Raw genomic sequence first — 19,117 nt, forward strand, 5'->3', positions numbered from 1 at the left:
TGTCTAGTGCCTCTTTTGATATATCCTTCCTGCCCTCTTTATCCCTACCTCACACACAGAGCCTGCAGGCAACTGCTTATCTGCTCTCTGTTCCTGATTAATTTACGTTTTCCAGAATTATATATAAATGGAATCATGGCGTGTGTACTCTTTTTCTGTCTTGCTACTTTCACCCAGCAAAATTACTTTGATTCATCCCTGTCGTTGCATGTATCGATAATTGATTCGTTTTTAAATTGAGATATAATTCACATATAATACAGCTCACCCATTTAAAGTGAATTTCCACTGGGTTGTGCACCCATCACTGCAGTCAGTTTTCATCACCCCCAAAAGAAACGCCACACCCGTTAGCAGTCACTCTCTATTTTCCCCCAATCCTTCAGCCCTAGGCAACCACCAATTTACTTTCTAGCTCTACATTTGCCTTTAGGGACATTTCATATAAATAGAATCATCTAAAATGTGACCTTTTACATCTGACTTCTTTCACTTAAGGAATGAAGTCCTGATACAAGCCACAGCATGGATGTTTCCAAGCTCCATCCATCTGTGGCTTGTATCAGAACTTCATTCCTTTTTATGGCTAAAGAATATTCCATTGCGTGGATAGACCATATTTTGTTTATCCATTCATCAGTTGAGGGACATGTCTACCTTTTAACTGTCATGAATTATGCTACTAAGAACATTCATGTACAAATTTTTGTGTGGTGGTATGTTTTCGGTTGTCTGGTATTTGCCTTGGAGAACACCTCCTTTTGAACTCCTTTCTCCTTGCATCTTTGTGTAACCTTTTCTAAGACTTGGGTTGTTTTGTTTTTTTTAATCCACATGTAAAGCTTTAGTGTTTCCCCTATTTCTAGTCTCATGCTCACTGAAAATAGAGAGTACATTGAGACAGCCATTAAAGGGAATGGAAACTAATATAAATAGATTGGAAGGTTTCCTTTAAAAGTGATTCCCCAAGATACGATGGTTAAGCACTGTAGAAATGTTTGTTAAGAATTGGAGTCCTTCTCAAAAGTGCATAATCATTCAAGTCTTTATAAGCCAGTATAAAGATTGAGAAATAAAATCTAGACTAAAGCCTGTTCAATATAGTGTCCAATGGTCCAGGGGAGACAGAAAAAAATTGGCCCTGACATGTATGGAAGAAAACAGACAAAGATGGATATAAAAATGATCCCTCTCCTTCTGACATTTTAAAATATTCTTATATTGATTTTTGAAGGCTCCAGCATTCTTTACTACGGCTTTACTGCACTGAATTAATCTGATCAATATCTTATTTATCAAGCTATTTATAAGTAGGCAGATCTAATTAAAGTTACTGTCCCACCATTGTTGAAATAACTGTCTTATTTTGGAACTCAAATGCTAATTAGGTTATAATAAGTCAAACATTCATGACTCTTTTTTTCAACCAATTTTCCCTGCTTTATTCCATTTTAAAATACACACATTCTGAGACTAGAGGCTCTAATAATTGTCCTAAGTTGGGTAAAATTAGAACTACTTAGTTGTGACATTTGAATTCCACACTTTCTCTCTAATAGTTTGCACATCTTGTCTATTGGAGGGTCTTCTGCTTTAAACTGCTATTGGCTGTATGCAATTTGTATGACTCCCTGCCACCTTTTCATTCTTTTTAAGCAGATGGCCTTGTGTTTCAGGTTTCAGCACTCCAACACGTTCATTTGAATGATTACAAAGGTAGTGTGAGTTTATATCACTGTCTCTAAGTGGCGACAGTGATGGTGATTTACATCCCGTTTATTAAGCTTCAATATTCCCGTTCTTCTGCTGTTTCCTTAGAACTCCTCAGTGGAATGAATTGCAGCCGCCCTTCAATGCAAACCACCCTCTGCTCCTCGCAGCAGATGCTGTGCAGTACTACCAGTTCCTGCTTGCTGGCCGTGAGTAGTTCCCATTGTTTTTTCCCTTCCGGACAGCAGTTTGAGACTTGGTAAAATGCTGGCTTTGAAGGCCACCGTGCATGGTCCATAGGCCATAAACAACCAGCCCCAGGCAAATGAGATACTCACTGCAAGTGTAAACCACAAGCCTTAGCATACACTAAGTCTGCCTCTGGCTGTTCACATTCCCTGGCCAGGAGAGATGCCCCCCGACCCCACAGTTATGTACATGGATAGGGACTATTTGGTGGCCCCGAAAGTATTTTTAAAAAAGATACTAGGGTATAATAAAGTGTCACAAAAATTGGTGTTTATTTCGGACATGAAAAAAAATTAAGCGCTGTTTTTCACTGTTAAAACAGTATCAGCAGGATTTCCTCTTGGTGGAATTTTACTAGCAGTAATGAAATAATGATTGCACCTTCATTGGGTTTTTGTTTGTTTACATTCATATTTAAGCCTTCACATTTGTATAGATTGGCTCCAGTTTTTTGTTTGTTTGTTTTGTTTTTAACTTCAGAAAATGTACATCGAGCTACAAACAAAACAGCCTTGTTTGTAAGGGAGGCAATGAAAAGACAGTTTAATATTTATTATCCAGTTTATGGTCATAGAATTAAAAATTCTTTACAATTATAATTCAATTTTGTAGAATCGACTGGATTTTTAATTTAATCTGATGGGTTGGAGCAGTGCATGTTTTTAAGAAACTTCCTAAAAATCATCTTTGACATGTTTTTAATGGAGTTTTGTTGTATTGAACTTATTATCTTGCTTGGCTTTATTATATAACATGAAGTAAAATATTTCTGAAACTATTTTATTTTATGTTTATAACGTGTTATATATTATACTGAAAACAGAGAAAATTTATTGACTTTGCTCTAAAGTTATGAAACTCCATAACTGTAACAAATAGTTGGCAGTCTTGCTCTCTTATATAATTGAACTCACTGATTCTTCCAGCATGTATTATTGACTTCTCTGTGTTGGGCACTTGTGATTTAAATGTGATTAGTATGTGGCTTCTGTCCTCACCGAATTCATTATCTATTTTGGGAGGCAGGTATTTAATGGCAAAGTAAAATAAAATGAAATGGGTGCATCAGTGAAGAACTGGGTTATATTACACGTTGAACTGTGAGAGCAATGAGTTAAGTTGCTAAAGCCTTTATAGAGTAAGTGGTTTTCTGGTTCAAGAAGCCGAGTACATAAAAGTTGTTAGGTTCTACGTTATCTAAGTATATGTTTAACTCTATCATATGAAGTGGAAAAAAAATGACATTTATATAATAGCTACTTAAAAATCATGAAAACATTTTTGTCTGCCTCTCATCATGGGTAAAAATAACTAATTGTTAAGTTTAGTATACTTGACTCTTTCAGAATTAATACTAGTTTATTTGTTATTTTGATAGGTTTTCAGCAGACCAACATTAGCAAGTCCCAAATATGTAACACAAAGATATGGGCAAAAGCCAAATACAACTACCATGTTTCCCCGAAAATAAGACCGGGTCTTATATTAATTTTTGCTCCAAAAGATGCATTAGGGCTTATGTTCAGGGGATGTCATCCCGAAAAATCATGTGAGGGCTTATCTTCCGGGTAGGTCTTATTTTCAGGGAAATACGGTATCTCTATCCCTTTAATTTTTTTGTTCCAGCAAATTAAACTGCTTGACATGATTTGATTTTAGCAGCTCTAAACACCTTTGTCCAGAACTGCAAAAATCCCCAGGTGCTCGGTTAAAAAACCACTACTGTAGGCAGTAGGTAGCACGCTTTCAAATGTTTTCAGGCATTGGAATGACACCATCAGAATTGCATTTTAGAAAGATCACTCTGGCAGTGTTGTAATAGGAGGTTCAGAGGAGGGGCGGCTCTGTGATCCTGGGGCAAGATATGAGAGGGTTTTAATTAAAGCTGTATTACAGAGAAGACAAGACAAACCTGTGAGATGTTGCAGAGTTGGAATAGAAAGAAATTAGAGACAATTTGAAAGAATGTAGTCACTGATGATTCTATGGTTTCTGATTAAAATATGTAATATAACATATTTCATGTAACAGTGGGATAGGATGAAAAGGCCTGGGTTCCAGTTCCAGACCATAGCTCTGTAACTTGATAAATATAAAATAGCAATAATAATACTTGCTTATGTAAAGGTGATATTACGGTCAATGAGGTGATGCTAAAGTCTTTTAAAAACTGTAAAACAGTATCATTCTGTAAGCATCATTCTGTACCTTTCTTATCTCAAAAATGTATATTTTTAAATAATAGACTTCAGGGACTTAATAATGGAATATCTATTATGGCTACCTGATTTTGTCCATGTTATAATATAATACCCCAGTAACAGGCCATAGCTAATTTGCTTTTTCTTTTTTTGTGAATGTTAGTATAGATGCAATCTAAAAGTTAAAAAAATATATACCTAAGAGGTAATTCTGTAATAATTATTGTATTGCTTCTTTACATTGAGAGTAGAGACACAGAATTCGTCTGGATTTTAAAGTCATCTTTTCTTATATAAAGAAAGGCTATTTGATTGAGAATCCTGGACATGCCAGTATATTATATTATTGAGGCAATTAAATATGCAAAACATGGACAAAAGCCTGAAGTACAATTGGTAAAAGCAATGCCCATTTAGACACAATGCCTTTACCTGCCCATCTGTTGAACCCTTTGTGCAAAATAGAATCTCATTAAGACTTTCTTATGACTCTCCTGTTTTGTCTCCAGTTCCCCTTACTGAAGCCATTTGAAAAGATGTAACGTCTTAAAGCACAAGTATACCATATCTGATGCCAGAAAGTTTTTGATTAACTTAACCATATTGAAAATCACCTCTGATTTCCTAATTTGAAGACTATTGATAAATATATTACTGAAAGTATTTTCAAATATAACCATTTGGAGTAAGACTCTAATGCAAACTTCACAAATGTTGCAAGCATTTTCTTTGCTTGTATTTGGATCTGTGGATCAAGTGAAGCAGACTTGTGCAAACTCCGGAAATTATAATAATAGTAGACAAAGAATGATGTAAATGGAAATTGGAAAGAGACTTTGTCTCAGGGAGAAGAGAGTAGGAGAGCAGGATGTTTAGCAAGGAATCCTCACTCCCCTTCCAGCACTCTAATCATAATAGATACCCTGTTAGTTGATAAACAAAGTTCTGCATATATGGCCAAAGGGTGACTGGTTGAGGAGGGAAAGGGAAACCTGCCTGAAACACTAACAGCGTTTTACCTAACCTTAAAAGTGAAGTAAGTCAAAACTCCAAATTTTGGATTTATAACTGTAGTCACATTTCCTACCTGTATTCATTGAATGGAATGATACAAAATGGAGGAATTTTGGTGTATCATTGAATCATCCTAGAATGCTCCTCACAGAGGACTTCTTTGTCATTAGGTTGAGCCATAGAAATTGCCATTTTGAGTAAGTAAAAAACGTCAAATAGCAGCAAATTCATAATAGTTTGAGTAGATTGTGAAGGTACAGATTGTAATCTAGTCTTGCTATATAGCTCAGTAAAGGTAAAAGTCAAGAATGTAGTATCAAAAAAACGTTTTGCCTTGGTCATAAGAAATCTTGGGAATAGTTTATAAAAAGATTATAGCCGAGGAGATTAGTGATTTTTTTTTCTTAAAAAATTATATACTCTAGTTACCCTTTCTAAAATAGGCATTTTATTTCAGTGTATTCCTTTGCCAAAAAGAAAGATAAACATTAGAAGAGACTAACAAATATCAACCAGCTTTGAATATGATCGCAAAGCAGACAATAACTTTTTCTTTAGTCTGCTTCAGAGCTTCCCAAATTGTAAATTAAAAACAGGGCTTAGTGAGTTGACTTGGGGAAGTTTTATTTAGGGGAAAAATAATGTTTCCTCCTTTTCTTTCAGGTAATTGGGCAGCAGCAGTATTTTTAAGTTGCTGACATTAACTAGCTTTGTTGGGGGAAGGTCAGACTTTGAACTTCTTTCTAAAATAGTCCATGAGTATGTGAGAAGTTCCTCCCTAAACTTACTGAGTTTTCTTTGTTAAATAGTAACAAAAGACCATTCAACAGAAATATAGCTTTGATACACAACAGAAAGGTGACTGGGATCCACAGAACCTTCCTGTGTTTTATTGGGAATATAACTGTTTTCCTCTACCTTTAAAGGCATTATAGGAAAGGTGGGAGAGTCTTTGACACCAGATGGGAAGGAATGAAGAACCCTGAAAATGATTAAAACATATAATATATGCTTCAAACAAATGTGTTTCAATTGAATTTCAAATTTTTATATGTGTGTGAAAGTAATGTGCTTTGGTTTCATTAAACAACAAAGAATAGAATATATAAAACAACTGTTTTCAAGTCACTGGACATCAGGGAATAAAGGGCAGTGAGAGTTGGAAAATTGTGAGGTGAACCCTACAATTGCCTCAGTTTATTGCCTTGAAAGATTTTTCTAGACTGTGTTGCAGTGATGGGGAATCCAAGTGGAATACAGAATACACTGCACTCAGAGTCCAGTAAGACCAAGAAAAAGCACCTATCCGGCAAACTACCATGAACTATTATTGTAAAAAAAGTTTTACTGAAACACATCCCACCCTTTCATTTATATATTGTCTGTGGCGACTTTAAAATAATAACCTCAAAGTTGAATAATAGTGTAGAAGCCATATGACACACACAAAGCCCAAAATATTTACTATTTGTTAACTCCTAACCTAGAATGAGCTGGACAGGTTATCAGAGACAATATATCAGCACACAATAAGAACTCAGAAGATCTGCAGGCAGTCCTCTAGTGTTCAACATAATAGTGATGCATGTGGGCAACTACCCCAAGTTGAGGAAACAACCATCAGAGAGTCTTAGAGGGCACAAAGCCTAGAGCTCACACAGGGTTGGGAATAATACACTAAAACAGTTATTCTAATTGTATTCCATATGTTCAGAAAGTTAAAGTTGTGGGAAATACTAAAAAGACTCAAATTGAAGTTCTAGATAAGAAAACCTAGATGTGAAATTTGCACTGGATAAGAGAGGATAAATTAGAAACTGCCGAAGAAAATATTAGTGAAATGGAAGCTGGACCAAGAGAATTTATCCAAAATGAAACATACAAAAAGAATTAAAAACAGTTTTGCTGAGCTGTGGGATAACATACTGCGTTTCCCCAAAAATAAGACCTAGCTGGATAATCAGCTGTAATGCATCTTTTGGAGCAAAAATTAATATAAGACCCAGTCTTATTTTACTATACTATAAGACTGGGTATAATATGATATGATATATATAATATAATATAATATAATATAATATAATATAATATAATATAATACCGGGTCTTATATTAATTTTTGCTCCAAAAGATGCATTAGAGCTGAGTGTCTGGCTAGGTCTTATTTTCGGGGAAACATGGTACTTGAAATCAGAGGCCCTGAATCAGGAGGAACAGAAGAAATAGCCAAAAAACTTCCAGATCTGATATAAACTATAAACCCACAGATCCAAGAAGATCAATAAATCCCAAGCATGAGAAACACGAAGAAAACCATACCAAAATACTTCACATGAAATTGCTCAAAAGCATTTAGAAGGAGGAAAATCTTTAAAGTAGCCAGAGGAAAAAAAGGCATTACATACTGAGGAACCATGATGAGAATGACAGATTTCTTTTAAATGCTGAAAGGAAACAACTGCTGGCTTAGAATTCTATAACCTCAAAAACTACCTTTCACAGTGAGGGTGAAAATAAAATAATTTTTTTTCAGTTATACAAAAGATTAAAAAATTTATCAGCAGCAGACATGTTGTACATGAAATGTTAAAGGAAGTCCTTTAAGCAGAGGAAAAAATGACACCAGATGGAGAAGAATGAAGAGCACTGAAAATGTTTAGAACATATATGTGGGGTATTTTTTGTAATTATTCAAGTCTCTTTATAAATTACTGTGAATACAAAAATAGTAACAATGCATTGTGGTCTTTAAAATGTGTGTGTGTGTGTGTGTGTGTGTGTGTACACACCAATGTATTTTGACTTTAAAACACATACCTGTGTATGGATCACACACACACACACACACACACACAATGAAAACAGTAGCGTATAATGTCCAGGAGTGCAGGAAATAACACTCTAGTATTGTAAGGTTTTTATAGTATATGTGAAGTATAACATCGCTTGAAGGTAAACTGTGATGTTAAAGATGCATATTTGCAATCAAAAGCAATCTATGCCAAGAAAGGAAATAAAATGACAACAAATAAGCAAGATGATGTAATCCTAAGCTTATCAATTTCTAAACATCCTAATAAAAATTCAGAGATTGTCAAATTGGATAAAAATATAAGCTCCTGTATGTTCTTTGGAGAAGCACACTTTACATCCCGGGTTGCTACATTAATATCAGACTAAGTAGAACACTCCACCCAACAACAGTAGAAAACACATTCTTTTCAAGTGCACAGGGAATATGGACCAATATAGACTATCTTCTGGGCCCTAAAATAAACCTCAATAAATTTAAAAGCTTTCAAGTCATACAAAGTATACTCTCTGACCACAATGAAATTAAATAAGACATGAATAACATATCTCTGGAAAGTCCACAAATATTTAGAAACTAAACAACATACTCCTAAATAATCCATGGTTCACAGAAGAAATCAAAGGAGAAATTAGAAATTATTTTGAATGTAATAAAAATGAAAAAGAACACATTCATGTCTTAGAATACTCTTCAGCAAAGAAAAAGTAGATTGAAGTATGCAACATGTAACAAGTTGGATGAATCCCATGGACATTATGCCAAGTGAAAAAAGCCAAGCTCAAATTTTGCATACCCAAAATCGTAAAAGCTCCAAGATAAAAAAAGATTACATTTATATAACATTCTCAAAATGACAAAATTACAGAAATTACCGTTGATTGGGTCTTCGAGACAGTAGAAGGAAGGATGTTGAATGTGATTGGAAGAGGTGAGGTAGATCTTTGTGCCGAGGGTACAGTTCTGTATCTTGAGTGTAGTAGAGGTTTTACAAATTAACACATGTGATAAAACTGAATAGAACTATACACAAACATACACACATGTACACACATACACACAATGAGTGTATATAAAATTGTATTTGTAAAGCTGTTGAAACTGGAATAAAGTCTGTGATTGTACTAATGGCAATTTCTTGGTTTTGAAAGTAGGTAAAGAGTGTACACAAGAGTTCTCTGGACCATTGTGCAACTTCTTATGCATCTATAATGATTTCAAAATAAAACTTTTAGTGAAAAATAGAAAAATGTGTGGGATGGCCCTAAATCAGTACTCAAGGGGAAATTTAAAGGACTAAATGCCAATGTTGTAAAAGAGAAAGTTCTGAAATCAGTTCCCTCAGCTTCCACATTCAGAAACTAGAAAAAGTTGAGCACTTTAAAGCACGAGAAAGGAAATAATAAAGATCAGAGTAGAAATTAGTGAAACATAACATAGAAAAACAATAGAAAAAATATAAAAAATATAGAAAAATAGAAAAAAATCAATTAAACCATAATGTTATGTTGTGGTTTTCCTCTGCTCGGGGTTTATGAGATTCCTGGAACTGTGGATGTATAGTTTTCATCAAATTTGAAAATTTTTATGCAATTATATCTTCAAATATTTTTTCTCTTAGTCCCTTTCTCTTCCTTTGTGACAGCAATTATATGTATGTTGACCACTTGATATTTCCAAGCTCACTGATTCTTTGTTAAAATTTTTAAAATTCATTTTTCCTTTCTGATTTTGTATAGTTTGTATTTTACATATTTAGATATATCAAATCTTATTTTCTGCTCTGTTTAATCTGCTATTATTAATTTTATTTAACATTTTTCCACTTCAGATGTCATATTTTTTATTTCTAGAAGTTCCTTTTGAGTCTTTCTTCTATCTTTCATTTCTGTCCTCATCCATGTACATGTTTGAACACATGGAACATTTATTTTATAATCACTGTTTTAGAGTCCTGTGTGCTAATTCTTTTCACCCTGATATTTCTTGTTTTTTTTTCCTACTGATTGATTTTTCTCCTTGGTATGGGTTGTGTTTTCCTGCTTCTTTTTGTTCCTAATGATTTTTGAAAGGATGCTGGGCATTTTCAGTTTCGTGTTTTTGAGTGGTGGATCGTTTTGTTTTCCTAGCATGCACTCAAGTTAATTGGAATAAACTTGATTCTTTCTATGCTTATTTAAAGCTTTGTCATGGAGGGTTCATAACAGACTTTGCTTTGGGTTAATTTAGTTATTTTGGGAAATAATATAAATTTTGTCTTTCTTATGTGGCCATTAGTGGAAGTGTGTGATCATAATTATATTTTAAACTTCAAATGCTTAAATCCTATATATTATCTTGATCTTATACCAGTTGTGTGGACTTTACTTTTGAGTCATTACCCTAATATAAATGTAAATAAGAAACACGTGCGAGTATCTGTAATATATTGTGATAAGTGCTCAGTTAATAAAATTAATTAGTTGGTATAGGAATTCAAAGAAGAAAGAAGTTAATTATTAGTGGGGATGGAGAGAAGTAGCTGAATTTCAGAGAAGTTGAGGAGGTTGCGTCTATAATATTTGGGACTACTTGAGAAAAGTGAGGACAAAGGAAAGGATGGCTTGCTTGGGTTATGCCATTTATTGAAACATTAAGAGAAATATGTTGCCTGGAGTAGGAGGGAGAATTGCTGATGACAGCGTTGCATCTGTTTTGGTGCATGTAGTATATACATGCTCATAATAATGTTTAGTTAGGCTCTTAGAAATAACCCCAGAACTTCCATATGAGTGTTTACAGATCTGAGCGCCTGTCCAAGGTTTTTTTTTTGGCATAGTATATAATTGATAATTGATGTAAGCTTTCTATGAAATAATTTTATCCCAGAGAGAATGTAGAGAGAAGTTCTATTATGTTACTCTAGATAGCATGACATATAAGAAGACAGTATTAATAATTCTAAAAGCTCTAGCTGGAACCTTGCTTTGAATTATTAGTATTGCTTTGACAAAAATCTAAGTTTTTATTATACTAATAAGAACTAAGTCAGTTCTGATTTCTTTTGAATAACTGGGCTGTCTATTGATATATCTGCTTTTTAAAAAATGTTATGGCTTTACTAATAATCTCTTGGACTTCATTTGCACTTTTATTTTAGTTTTTATGTGTAATGAAGTAGAGTGTACATAAAGCTTGTATTGAGGTTTGTCTCACATGTAGAAGTAGGAAAATCACAAATCAGCAATAGAATTAAGGTTAGATTCTAGAGATCTTGATTCCCAAGGAAATTCTGTGCTGCTGGCCTACCAGCTACAACCATGAGAATAGAAATAGCAAATATTTTCCCTTGTAATATAAAGTCAAACTTTTGGGTTTAGAATAGAGTCATTTTAGAATATTTTACTATCCTGCTTTATTGGTTTTTCAACAAAATGGTGATATATTTTGAACACATTGATACAAAAAGGAAACTTTTTTTTTTTTTTCGGTCTTTTCTACCATGGTCATTGTCAGTGCCCTGGAAAAGCAATTAAATATGCAGCAATTTTCTGAGCTGCTCTCTTTTGAGTGTCACATTAGATTTAACCTAACATCCTGGATTGCATCGCTGTTGTGGTATGTACCAAGTATGATGGAGGTACTCAACAATATTTCCTTGCATTGTCCATAATAAATATTTGCCCAAGAGTGGGTAGGGTGGAAGGGGAAGAAAGAAATGTTTTTCTCTTGTAGAGGAAACTTGTAATGTAGGGCTTATTTAAAGAGTATTTATAGTCCATTGTTGGCCATTGGGTGTGTCCTACTGCTCTATCCAGGTCTAAATATCTGAGGTAGTTAAGAAACCACTTTAGATTGAATTATATTTGATGGTTTCTCTTATTTGTATTTAATTTTATCAACTGACATATGTCCTTCCAAACAGAAATGATTTTAGTAAAAATGAATGGTGTTTTTCTTCAAGAGACTAAAAGCTTGTGACATATTGACCCTGAATTTAGCCATGTACATCTTCTATAACTTAGGGACCATTATGAAATTAAATACATTTTCTTCTTCAATGAAAAGATGTCAAATAGTTAAATGAAAGTACCATCAGCAATCTGCAAGCCTTATAAAATGATGGATTGAAAAATTGGGTTAGATTACCCTTTTTTCCCTTCTTCTTTCCCTTTGTGTTTACGGGATATGTGCTTCTTATTGACACGTAGATCTTTACACAGATCATCACAGCTATGGAATAGTTCATTGGGTTTTTCTGTCATTGCTGATTTATTGTTGAGATGTTTCAACATCAGAAGTCCTTTCTCTTACAACATAATGACCTATACAGCATTCTGAAGTAAATCTTGACATTTCTGTTGTTTTCTTTAGTATTTACTAAAGTATTATTTACTAGTATTTTTGTTTGTTTGTTTTTGAAAAAAATAATTTTCATGTCAAACCACCTTCCTGGCATAATTGTTCTTAAAATTAAAACAAAACAAAGGGAAAGTTGTTATAATGGGCTGTTTTGTATTTTCAAGTTATTTTACAAAATTGTAAGTGATATTCATAGATTAATGTTTCTTTAGGTTGTCTTATGAGCTGTTTTTTTCCACGTACAATTGAGAGTATACATTTTTTTCCATTGATGGTATTAATATTTATTGCCATTGGATAGGCAGATTTAACTGGGATAGGACATAGATTCTGATAGATTATAGAAAAGTAATCTATTGGACATAAAACCTCTAAGTCCATGAGTACCTCTGCTTCTGATGTCATGTACCCTACCCCACCTGAGTTTGAGGTTCTTATATAAAGCTACTGATATCCCCAAATGTACATTTTGTCAGTTGGGTAGTGGGGATATGGGATGGAGGGCATGGGGATATCTGTTTGCCCTTTTCACCAAAAAACAAAAACGAAAACTAAGAATGTGTGGCTGCTTACCTGAGATAATGTACTGGGTTGCTATTGGCAGGAGCTTGTGGTTTGATGTGCCATCACTTCCATCAGTAAGGTTAATTGCTAACAAATGACTGAATGGGAATTTAGGGGGAATGCTACAGCTGTCTGCTACGTTAGTGGTAACAGGAGTTCTGGCGCCATTTCAGGGTCACTATTTGTATCTGTCTATCAGAATTAGAATCCAGTTGTTTCTCTCAGTTTCAGCCTTCTCTATAGAATTTCTGTCAATTGTTTGACTCCATTAAGTGTGCAGAGGAAATAAAAGCCTGAGTGACCAATCCACCAGGGGCTATGGATAGACCCTTTCTTTGTCCATACTCAGAGCACTGCATTAGGTCTCATTATCCATTTATAATAAGTGACCTCTACCCCCTAGGTCATTGAAAAATATTCAGTGTGCTTTTCTGACACATAAGGCACCTTCTCAGCAGCCACATGAAACAATGGGACGTCTGGTAGTCTGGAGGACTAATACACATTGCAGGTTTTTAAATACACAGCCTTGTGCCAAATCACTCTGGCATTTTTTTTCCTTTTCTCTTGCATGGTTCATAAAAGGGCTAAGGGGAGCCTAATGTCTGGAAAATGAATGCAGCGTTCCCTTTTCTCTCTTTTATTCTAACTCAAAAACAAAATTTTTTGCCACGTTTTTCAGTTTTGTTTTCTAGAAAGGACTTGTCTTCATTTCTGCTTTTGCATTTCCTGATAGAGAGATGTAGAAAGCTGTGGATATAGTGAATGGAGAGCCATCACCTTTGGACCTTTGGACAATGTTTGCCAAATATGTCCAGGGTGGCTCTGGAAGTTATCTGTGACATGTTAAAAACCTGTCTTCTAGTCCTCTGCTCTGCCCAAACTGGTAGTGATTAAATCTCCCACTGAAAATTTTGGAAAAAGATCTGACCCTTCCTTCGTTACTGTAGTTCAGATTTCTTCTGTGACACAAATTTGAACCACCTATCAGAAAGCTCAGCACATCTCGTGGTTCTGTCTGCAGCTCCCAGTGTGTAGATAGTCTAGGGAAAAGATGGAGATAGCATAGTGAGTAGTGGATGAAATATACTTACAAGGTAAGAAAACTGTCATGTCCAGAGCTCCACACTGTGTAAACTGAAGGTCAGCCTTACAGAGTCTTGACTAGCAGTAGCTAACTGTGCCTGTGTGAAATTCCTGACAGGCGTCCGTCATTTATATGAAGTGTGTTGGGATATGAAAAGTCAAAGACTGCAATTCACATGAAGAAACTTTGAGAATAGGAGGAAATGATGATAAAAGTACTATTTATGATCAACATGCACACATGTCATTAGTAAAGCCCTGTTGCTCTCTTAGACGCTTACTTAGTTTGCCATGAGCATCACATGCATTGGCTTGCTCACGTTATTAAAAATATGTGAGACACAGAGATTCAAAGAAACCCAGTTTGTTATAATGAATTAGCTGCCACACTGTCCAGTAGAACCCCAGTGTCTTTATTCCAGAAAAGTATTTTTCCTATTAAGTGATGTACAATGGCATGCTCTCAGATATTGGGACACAGGTGTTATGTCCAAAGAATGGCCATTAAGTCCCAGCACTGATTTTTCTCTCCACACCAGTTATAGAAAATCATACAGTTGTCAGAACTCTCTCCCTGATAGAAATTAATATATTAACTGGATCATAGCACCATTTGACAAATTGCTTACTAAACACATCAAAATTGATTGGACATTCTGTATTTGAATTGACAAATGGCTGCATTAGGAGAAGGAAGGAAATCCATTAATTATAGCCACTCTCTACCATAGGAAATATAATCATATAAATATGGATTTTGTTGAAGGAATAATCTCTACTTTATGGTCATGTTGCTTATATGTGTATCTACACCTCTTAGCCATTAATGAAGGGTTGCTCTTAGCCACAGTCCTTTAAATAATAAAAAATAATAATTTCTGCAGTCTTATATGGTGCAGGCTTTCCTGACTGCATAATAGTATTTAGCTGTTATTTCACAAAAGTAGAAAATACCAGGGAAACTCTGTAGTTCAGCCTTTCTGCTCAATTCTCAATTCTCAGTTACAACTCTACTCGTCTGTCTTCCACTTGCATTCTCATCTCATTTAACTCAAAAGCTTTGCTTTTGTTTTGATGGTGTATAACCTTCTATCAGCACTCAATTTCTCCTTTTTAGAAAAAAAATTTTCTCATGATCTATCTTACTGAAGGTAACCAACCCAATGACTGAGGCATAAGGGAGGTGGGTGAATGCCGTAGATTGTCTCTCTACAGTTTGAATCTGTTCTCCTCATTGTTGTCATATGACAGGAGGCTTCTCACCATGTGATTCTGTGGAACTCGGTGAAGAGACAAGAAACACTGAATTGCCTTCATTGCCTCTATACCGTCAGTTTCTGGCCTTTTCTACTATGCTTTCTTTGTATTTTAGGACCACATGAAGAGCATCAGAAACACCCTTATAAGATGTCAAGTCTGGGTCAGAGCTGAGATTTATAAGGAATATTTTGAAGCTAGTGGTTTGTTTGATTTTTCCCCCCTGTTGGACACTCTGGCCTTCCAACACTGTTTTTCAGGGCCAGTGGTCCTTCCATGGTTATGTTATATATATCTTTAAATATGAAACCAAACCAGTATTTTCTAAAATGAAATCTTTTAATTTCTCGGGGGTATTATAGAGATTATAAAGTTGAGGCTCAAAGTACTTCCTTTGTTTCTGTCACTGCATGTAAAGCTTCCTGGAATGTCTGTAACTTCCTTGTGTTGTGACTTCTGATCCAGGTCATTTTTCTTCGTTGTTTGATAGCTTTATATGGTATCTCTGATCAGGAGACACAGATATTTGTTAAGATGAGAAAATGATTATATTAAGGAGACATGAGATACAGAAATCATGGAGACTCCAAATCAGACATGTAGTTGATATCTAGGTATCACCATCTCTTGCATGTTTCATATGAAAATTTTAATTTAAAATAATGAACTTACTAGGTAAAGACATAAATTGAGGCAGTTTATTCTTCAGGTTAAGAACATGGACTTTAGAGTTGACCGTTCTAAATTCTATTTCTGTTCTTTGCTAGCTGGGTGATTTGGGGCAAATAACTTAACTTCCCTGAGCTTTAGTTTACCTGTCTGTAGAAAGGTAATTAATAATACCTATTTTACAGGATTGTTGTTAGATTAAATGAGATTATTCATCCAAAAAGCTTTATATATTATCTTGGATAGAATAAAAATTCACTAAAGATAGATGTTGCTTGTTAAATGGTGTTAATAAAAATAGTATCCCTGTTATCCTTTGAAGTCTTTCTGGTCTCTCTCAATTCCAAGTGTTTTATGACTGAATAATAACCAGGTGACACAGCTAAAGATGCTTTGTGGTTAACAAACAACTGTAAAAAAAAACAGAAAGAGGGAGAGAGAGATCATCTCTCTTCTGTTGTGAAGTGGTTATCTGGACAAGTATGGCTTTGTCCTACTGTGTGCATTTTCAAAGCTATAGAAGTAAATTTTACTCAGCATTTGTAATTTATTGATACAACTTGAAAATGTCTCTTAGACTTACTTGTTTTGAGCATCTTTATTCCCTTAGTAATTAATCGTGAGATTCTTCTTGGTGTCCTCTGCATTCTGAAAAGCTATATTCTGGCAGGGGTTTTTGTTTTGTTTTGTTTTGTTTTGTTTTTTTGAAAATTGCCGTAAGACTCTGAAACTTTTACCTAAAAAAGGTAAGATTCTCAACCTTCAGTCCTCTGAAATGTCAGAAGAACATTTGATTTTCTGAGATTGTCATTGAAATCATTGTTCACTGTTCCAGTGAGCCTTTTATTTTTTTTACTCCATATTCTTTGAGTTTATAATAAACATGTATCCATGTAGTTGTCATTCAGTGTTTTTTCCCCGCTCCCCCCAAAAAAAACTTTAGAAAGCAATGAGAGAGAAAGAAAGAGAAGGGAGAGAGAGAAAAAAAGAAGGAAGGGAAAGAAGGAAGGGTAGAAAGAAGGATGGACTATTTCAGTTTGATATAGAGAACAGAAATTAACTGCTATACAGTAAACCAGAGCTGAAGGTATTAAACATGGATGATTCTCACCCAGATACGGCTCTGTGAAAACAACACAGTCCTGAATGCTTCACATATCTCATACCTTAGTCAAGAAAAGAATTAAGATGACTCTGTGTCAATCTGCAGACCAAGAAATATTTGCTCAGTTTTTTTCATTCACTCACTCAACAGTCTTTTCAAACATTCACATTAACAGAACTTCTATGGAAATGTTCAATCATACACAAAATTTCAGTGAATAGTATAACAAATCTACCTAATATCTAGCTTCAACAATTAACAACCTTCTGCCATTCTTTCCCTTAAAATCTCTCTCTCTCTCTTTTTAATGTATGGTGGATAAAGTATTTTGAGAAAGCCACCCACTGTTGTATCTTCTCACCTTTGAATACTTTAGTATGTATCTAATGGTAAGGACTTAAGAAAAAAAGCGTAAGTGCCATGGCATTGCATAATACATAGGTGATGCAGTGGCAGCAATGTGTTGCAATAACTCTTTCCAGTAGTTTTACATTGTGGAGCAATAGAGTGGAGAGCAAGCCTTGGAAAATGTTCTCTTGCATTTGGGAAGAGAGAAAACTCTACCGTGGTTGTGCACTAATATTCTCTGTCTCATTCCTTCCCCCATCCTCTTGATTCTATGAATTTTCTGATTTATTTAGAGGTAAGATCTTGAGCATTTCGTTTCTTTATTATATGGAACACATCACGGACCCTTAACGATTATTCAGAAAGATTTTAAGTTATGTTCTTAAATATAGGTTGAAAATGTTGATGTCTTCCACGTCTAAAAGCTTTTAACTCTCCATGCCAAGAGAACTTTGCCTCTTTTGCTTAGGCCAGAGAAAATCTGTACTTAATTCTTCCTGCTGTATAATGATCTAGACTTATCTAGTATGTAACTAGACAATAAATAAGTGAAGCATGGAAGAAGCTGCATTAACTCTTTGCAAAAAAAAAAGATTTTTGCCATTTTTACATGTACAAACAACTCCCCTTTATTTTTGTTTGTCAGACTTTATTCTGGAGGCTGGACTGAGTACATTAGTCTCTTTGGTCTTCAATTATGTCATCGTAGATGGGATCAAGAACAAAAAGTTTACAATAACTGGCCTACGTGCACAAATTGGTACATTGATGACTGAATGCAGTTTAATCACCCAAAACAGTGATTTCTTATCTTCAAGACATCTGTTCGCAATAGTTTCTGCATATCCTCTACTCATCTGAATTTCTTATGGAGAATATTATATTTTAATATGTTCCTTGAATTTAGAGTCGATAATTATTCTTCCTGAAAGAAATGCATCTACCATGTAAGGTTAGCTGTGAGAATACAGTTGCCACTACTGAAGGATTATAGCTCTTATACCTGCATAGAGTCAGCACTAGGAGAGTTTCCAGCAAATACTCATTTCCCTCAACAAAAACACACACTACCGTGTGTAGTTGAGCAGTTGCTAAAAGCTGGCCCTGTACTCCATATGTGTGTATGTAAATACAGAGATAATGATAAATGGATATATATGGAGTGAGTGAGAAATTAAGCTCTTCCATCCCCCTTTCTACATAAAATACCAATAAACCTAAGAAATGGAGGGAGGTGTATGACTCAGTAGGCAATAAGCTCAACTTTTGTTTCATGCATTGGTTTCCATCATTCATTGATATGCGTCTGATTTCTTTGTTTTCCTTTCTTGAGTTTTTGGATTGACTACATTAACTGTATCAACTCTAATGTGCTTATTTCACTTTTTGTAAATACTTATTTTTAGACAGGTGCAAGACATACACAATTTAAAAGGTACCAAGGAATATTTAGTGAAAAATAAGGCATCCCTGTCCCCTTCCATAAGGCAACTGCTCTAACTAAAGTTGAGCTTTGATAAGAATGGGCTTGTTCTTACTTAGACTTATATGTCTGGGTCGATTGTATAACCTGTGGTAAGACCAAGTTGTTATCCATAATCTACAAGGAAGGTATTACACAGTCATAATATGATCCTTTAAAATAGTAAGGGTGGACTGACTCTTCTAGCTATCTTGCTGTTGTTTTAATGTACATATAATATAGTTGTACTATGAATTGAGTTGCCATAATGCACATTAAATAAGCATTGTGTACATCTT

The 19,117-nt window shown here is 34.7% G+C and overlaps 1 protein-coding gene across 25 annotated transcripts in view; it reads left to right on the forward strand.

Annotated features, from left to right (window-relative positions):
• Positions 1-19,117, forward strand: part of BCAS3 (BCAS3 microtubule associated cell migration factor) — a 519,095-nt gene that overhangs the window by 232,437 nt on the left and 267,541 nt on the right. For all 25 annotated transcript variants that reach the window (XM_074320579.1, XM_074320576.1, XM_074320587.1 and 22 more), the window contains one exon: positions 1,819-1,919. In XM_074320579.1, coding sequence (XP_074176680.1) covers positions 1,819-1,919 — 101 coding nt within the window. The remainder of the gene's footprint in view (positions 1-1,818; positions 1,920-19,117) is intronic.

Source organism: Rhinolophus sinicus, linkage group LG15 (assembly GCF_036562045.2).
Source record: "Rhinolophus sinicus isolate RSC01 linkage group LG15, ASM3656204v1, whole genome shotgun sequence".
Lineage (NCBI taxonomy): Eukaryota > Metazoa > Chordata > Mammalia > Chiroptera > Rhinolophidae > Rhinolophus > Rhinolophus sinicus.